General features: G+C 36.5%; 1 protein-coding gene across 1 annotated transcript; it reads right to left on the reverse strand.

The window, feature by feature from the left end:
• Window positions 1–595: 595 nt before the first annotated feature.
• Window positions 596–5,256, reverse strand: LOC133805689 (pyrophosphate--fructose 6-phosphate 1-phosphotransferase subunit beta-like). Its single transcript, XM_062243853.1, has 7 exons — window positions 5,228–5,256; window positions 2,211–2,350; window positions 2,002–2,123; window positions 1,738–1,791; window positions 1,540–1,646; window positions 1,120–1,279; window positions 596–880 (listed from the first exon to the last, which is right to left on the reverse strand). The coding sequence occupies exons 1-7, from the start codon at window positions 5,254–5,256 to the stop codon at window positions 596–598; spliced, it is 897 nt and encodes a 298-aa protein (XP_062099837.1).
• Between the last annotated feature and the right edge of the window lie 1,578 nt (window positions 5,257–6,834).

Consider the following 6,834-nt stretch of genomic DNA (forward strand, 5'->3'; position numbering starts at 1 on the left):
CTGCTATTAGCAAAGTCACATGATTTGTCCTAAGAATATGGTGGTCACCTCCCTCTGTGAGGCGTAGAACCATTTTTTCCACAAAATCAGCAAAGTCAATGCACCCACTTTTAATAAGAAAGTAGAATATATCCAAAAAAACACACCACTCTTGTCAGCAATTGATATCTGCAAGAATCAAGGTATGAGTTATCAGCTTGGACGATAACCATGGCAAATTTTTCTTATAATCCTAATTATTGACCACAAGCACCCACTACAATGAACATATATAGCATGGTGGTTTCAAACAATGAGAAATTAGGAATAAAATGATTAGTTAGCTATTCTGCGGAATATCGACTTCTGTCAATGTAACTAGACCAAAAGGAAGTCGCATTTTCAAGCAAGCTTGGTATGAATTTCAAAAGGATTTTTTTTCCTCCTATCTTTTTCAAGATTTTTTCACATTTAGAGCATTTTAGAATTAAAAAACAGATAAAGCAAACTTAATAAAAATGACTACTGCACTTACTGTAGAGGGGAAATCATGAAAAAACGAATAAAAGAAGTACTACAATACTTCAGTAGTAAACATTATAGAAAACAATCACTTTTAAACCTCTTCTACATATTTATAAAAAATTAAATTAGTGAAAGTCTTGCTAGAGTAAGTTAACTTCAATAGCTCAACAAATCTTTCAATTGTTCCCTCACAAATCATTTCAGAACTGAAAACAACACCCGGAGTAGGTGCTTGAGTTTGAGACCTATGGCATGGAACGACAAGCAGCACACGTTTCCACCAATCAGGAGATGGAGTGGTGCAAAAAGCATGTCTTATACAACGCAAATATCTCTCCCAATCTAAACTTCCTTTCTGAATGGAAGTTGCAAGATCCTAAACCAGCAAAAACAAATCAATCCAATATGTAATACAAGAAAAGAAGCCTTTCCACAATATAGTCCATGACTAAACACAAATACTCAAAAGATAAAGTTAGAAAAGTTATTACTTAGTCTAGTAAAACAAATAGATGAATATAATAAAAAGACAAATGTTGTACCCACTCTGGAGCGTATCTGCTAAAAAATAAAGATTGCTGCTCCAAAATTTCCTACACGATATATGGAAAGGACCACAAAGAAATTTAAGGGTTCAAGTGATAAAAAATTTCTTTTAGTTGCAGTCACCTTGCAAGCAGTATCAAACCCAAAACTTATTGGGACTTCTTTGCATTTCAAGTCACCATCAATGGTTTTTGGACACCCAATCACCTGAGTTTTCAAATTCTTTCCCCTGGTTGAACAAAAGAAAAAAAACCAAACTGTGTTAAACAAACCAACGAAACAGCGTTAAAGGCAAGACTCCTGTAACCCTGTCGAACTGTTAGATAAAGAATCCCTAAATTCTATTTGGATGGGTCCCATACACTGATACAAGCACCTAAAAAATAGATGGATCCATGGATTACATGAATGACATATGAAGACAAATACAGGCAACAGTTCCATCTGCCAAGCAAGATTTTTCTACAAAGAAAAAAATTAGTTATATACCTGAAATTCTCAGCAAGGAGGCAGGCATTTGTGTTCGAGTCATCCCCACCAATAACAAGAAGTCCATCCAAATCAAGCTTCGCGGCAGTATCTGCAACTTGTTGAAACTAAAAGGAAAATCCATTTAAACAATTTATTATGAACTTAATGTGTCAATAAAACTTAACATGAAACTGTGAAGAAAGAAAAAAAAGTCACCTGCTCTGGAGTTTCAATCTTATCTCTTCCACTACATATCATATCAAAACCACCCTGATAAAAGAAAATTTTCTCCAATCAAATACAATATCTTGGTTAAAATGCCAGCAGCCGCATGTATGAATTTTGTATAAATCACTATAATAGAATGGATGCGCTATATCTTCTGAGCAAATTAGAACACTCAGAAGCAGCTATCTTTACACATGATCATGGACCTCCACTGCATAAATGACAAAACCAAACCATAGTCCAAACTCTCACCTGGTTTCTGTACGGGTAAATATATTCTGGTGTAATTTCCACATACTTGCCCTTCATGATTCCAGCTGGACCTCCCCTGAAACCGTACAATACACTGCCTTTAGCACGCTCCTGCAAGTAATCTACCAGGAAGCATAGAATGAATGAACTCAACCATACTAGACACTATTAACTGCAAGAAACGAATTATGATAACAAAAAATTCTCACCAAAAATTCCAGAAATGACATTGTACCCTCCAGGTGCCTGGCCTCCCGACAAAACGACACCAATTTTCAACTTTTTCTGCGAATCGTTAGAGTCAGAATCTCTCGGCACCACCAAGGCAGATGGCTGGCCGAAAAGTTGACTTCGTGAGGCAGAGATGAGTTGAGAAGACTTCGTGAGGCGGAGAGGGTGGAGAGACGAGACGAGAGTGAGACTTCGTGAGGCGGAGATGGCAGAGACGAGACGAGAGTGAGAGATGGAGGCTGAGAGAAATCTTTCGGGTAACTTAGATTTAGGGAATTTGGCAGATGAGACTAAAATAAAATTTTCATTTTGGCGCCTGAGGTTTATTCATATGGTGCCAAAATATGTTCCGTGTCCTTTTAATCCCCCACCAATAATAATAGCACTTTTAAATATATGCTATTTTTTAATGTAATATATACTAAAAATTGTTGTAGTGATAGGACCTAGTACCTAGCCCTTTCTCTCATTCTTCAAGCTGTGTTCAGAGCCTTCAAGCTGCTAGGATTACTATAGAGTGATAAACACTTGGGTTGGGATAAAAGCTTTATAAACACTTGGGAAGTGAGTTATAGGGTGTGTTTTCAATATCAAGGTGTAGTTCGGTTCTAATACATTCAAAGGTATTCCTAATCTTAAGTTCATTTTTGTATGGTTCTTTAGTTTCCTTTAGTTTTCTTTATTCAAATCCTAACTCGATGTTTTCAATTCTTGGTTAGGTATTTAAGTTCTTTGAACTTAAGGTTTCTTTTCGGTAAGCTTCTTCTTGGTGGTTTAGTTTATTTCTTTATCATCTCTTTCTTTAGAAATACTCACATTCTTATTGCTGGATTTAGGAGTGTTCCAAATCCCGTCCTTATTCTCAAATATCCCGGTGTTGGTAAGGAAAATAGGATAGAATTTTATATGTTTATATGATATGATATGTTATGTTATGTTATGTTATGTTATGTTATGTTATGTTATGTTATGTTATGTTATGTTATGTTATGTTATGTTATGTTATGTTATGTTATGTTATGTTATGTTATGTTATGTTATGTTATGTTTACATTATGTATAGTATATAGTCCTTGGGCATATGACTTGTCTAGCTAGCAAGCCCCAATAATTTATGGGCATATCTTGCTTGGCTAGCAATCCCCACAAATCTATGGGCATATAACTTGCTTAGTTAACAAGCCCCAAGAGGTATGATGGCCATTGTAGTTTAGTATATGTTTATGATATAGTTTTATGTATATGCTTATATATGTTAGTAGATTTTCCTTGCAGGGCATTAGGCTCACTCCTTTATTTTTTAATGTATGCAGGAAAATAGATAAGGTGGCGGAAGGATTCTTGGTAGGTTGGTTTGTGTATTAAGCATGAAGGGATTCGATGGACTGCATGACGATTCGAGGACGACGTTATTTTTAGTCTCTTTAAATTATGTTTTTATGTATTTTCCGCATTTAGCTTTGTAAGCAATTTCCTTTAGTTTAAAGTTATGTTTTATTTTAAAATAATGGGATCCCATACTGCTCATCTATGTATTTAAATACTCTTTTGGGTTTTCAATAAAGCTATGATTATTTTCTATGTATGTTTTATTTAAAATAGTAGTTATGTCTAGTAGTTTTAATGGTCCAAGGTCTTAGAATTAGTTGGGTCATTACATATCGACCAACTCTGAGTCGAGCTTGTCTCTGGCAGTGAGCGTACATGTTTGGTCAATCTCCAGGAACCATAAACCTTGGCACTCTCTAATACCAAGTTGTAACGCTCTACTTCCCTAGAGTCATTATCATGTGATTTTAAAATGTGCCATTAGCTCGCAAATCGAGGTATTAGACTGAAAAGTGTGATTAAATCAAAATAAAGACTTATTTAATGAAAATTAAGTATATAAGATTTGGACATTCATTAAAATTAGAAAATTGTTACATTGGGATCCAAAAAAAAATATTTCAAAATATATTTAAAACTCAAAAGTTAGGGTACAGTCGACCTAAGCGACAAAATCAAACATTTGTATGGTGTTCCTCAAAACTATCGCAACCGTGGCGGCCAGATAGGCCAAACATGTACGCGCCGCTCCATGCCCTCCAACTCATGCTTGATCGGCCTTTCCCTTGCCCTTACCTACACCATAGAGCACCCGTAAGCCAAGGCCAAGCAAGAAAACTCCACACACATAGCATACATAACAATTCATTCCAGTAAATGCATAACTTTAAAAAAATACATCAGACTATTCACATAGCGGCCTATGCCGACCACGGTGCATTACCAGGCATCGGGTTCACGGTCTTCACTGTCATTCAGCCTGCATTCAATATGCTTATTGTCGTTCCTGGCCTTTGCCGATCTCGACCTTCACTGATCTCGGCCTTTGCCAATCAGTCATAATCACACAAACATGGCATAACAATAATAAATACTCATACATAGCAGTAAACACAAATAATCGGGCCATGCCCTGCTCTACGGGCACAAACAGTTTTCTTACCTGTGTCCCGAGCTGACCGTATAGTGCGATCCCGAGCACAATCCCCTAAACTCGAGTCTTAGTGGTAAAACCTAGTCACAATGCAATAATAATAAATATCAATCAAAACTCTAAACCAATTAAAAACTTTTGAATAATATTCTAGCTTTCGGGACCTCGAATTCTACACAATCGGGTAGTATATTCCTTCCTGAGCCCTTAAATTTGAGTTCCCAAGCTTAAAACCCTATTTGGGCCATTTTCTTTAATTTGAGTCGCAGCCTAGCCCCCTAGGGTCGTGGCGCACTACAAGTCAGAGAGCCCCAAGGCTATCTTCAAAAGGACGTGGGCCACGACGCACCCTACCTGAGTTGTGGTGCTTGGACGGTTTAGAGATCCCTCAGCCTTCTAAGTTCATATGGGTTGCATCACCTGAAGAACAGGGTCGCAGCTCGAGCTCCAGAACCCAGAAATCCCCCTGCGTTCACTCGAGCCAAAATCACCAATTCACACCCAAATCAATACCTAAACCCAGAATTATGTCCAGAATCCATATCAATATAACATGGTCAGCATAACTACCCTAAGAACTACCCCATAGCCTTACCAAAATCCAAAGATCATCCTAAGTTTCAATCCCTATGAAAACCCTTAAATCACACCAGAAAACTCAACAACAAAAAATAGAATGAAACCCTTGCCTCAACTGAGAATCCTACCCTGAGCTAAACCCAAACACTTCAAGCTTCAATTCCCTTTAATTCCATGTTTTCCTCCTTAAATTTCAGCAAAAACCCCCCAAGCTTGAGAGAGAGAGAGAGAGTATGTATCGAGAGAAAGAAAGAGAGAGAGAGAGAGAGACAATGGCTGAGAGTGTGTTTCTTCTGATTAGTTCTAGAGTCCTAAGGTACAAGTCCAAGTCTATCCTTTGAAAATGACCAAATTTCCTCTAAAGTAACTCTTAGCCCTTTAATACCACCAAAGGCAAATCCGTCATTTTCACCATTCCCGCTAATTTCTTGAGTATTCCTATAAATCCCCAATTAATCCCAACATACCCAAATAATTGCTAAATAGCTACCCGCTACCCGGTAACCCCGAATATGTACTACATTCCCAAAATACCCCTAGGCTCACCCCGAGCCAGGTATCTGACCCCGTTGTGACTATTCTGCTAATCTGATCCCTAGGAACACCTTGCACCACACATCTCAAATATATCTCCACAGTACTGTGGTCTCAGACATATCGCAACATAACACACACAAATACATATATATATGTACATATACCCTCAGCGGGTCAAAAATTATAAATATGCCCTTAACAACACGAATGGGCCCGCATGCATATTTAATTCACCTAAACATGCATATCTAGTCATATAACCATTTAAGTCAATTGATCACGTAGTAATACAATTAAATCAATTATTTCCCTCCCGACACGCTAATCAAGGCACTAAGCCTTATTAGCCAATTTGGGACATTACAATATTCATTTATGCCCTCCTGGCACACTATTCAAGACGCTAAGCCTGATTAGCAAATTTGGGATGTTACAATTGTACTCTTAATATTAGTAATAAACTCAAACTCACAAAAATATGGCAGCAAACATATTTCATTCAAATTTTTAAAATCTACACATTTACAAATAAGGAATTTGAAGATTCCAATCTCCTTGAGTATGTAATCTCATTGAGTTGTCTCATCATTTTTTTATGAAGAATTTGAATCCATATCCACATTCATGTAGAGAATTTCTGAATAGGACTTTCTTTAATCATTCATGGTTATGTGTTCAACACAAAACAAATCTTGAAACAAGTATTTGAAGATTGTAGAAGATGAACAAATTTTTCTCATTGTTGACTATGCAAAACACAAAAATAAAGTAATTAGAAATAGAGATTTTTTATTGTTGGGGATATAATGCTTATAATTTATTAAATCAACAATTAATAATGGGAATAGTATAATATTTCAAACCCTAGATGTTAATCAAGAACCTTATTCAAATCATGAATGCGAATCTTGATAATCAAATAGCCATGTTTATGGCATGAATGCAAATCTTGATTGTAAAGGATTAAATAAATTAACATGAATTTAGAATGAAAACAACACAAA

Source organism: Humulus lupulus, chromosome X, assembly GCF_963169125.1.
Source record: "Humulus lupulus chromosome X, drHumLupu1.1, whole genome shotgun sequence".
NCBI lineage: Eukaryota > Viridiplantae > Streptophyta > Magnoliopsida > Rosales > Cannabaceae > Humulus > Humulus lupulus.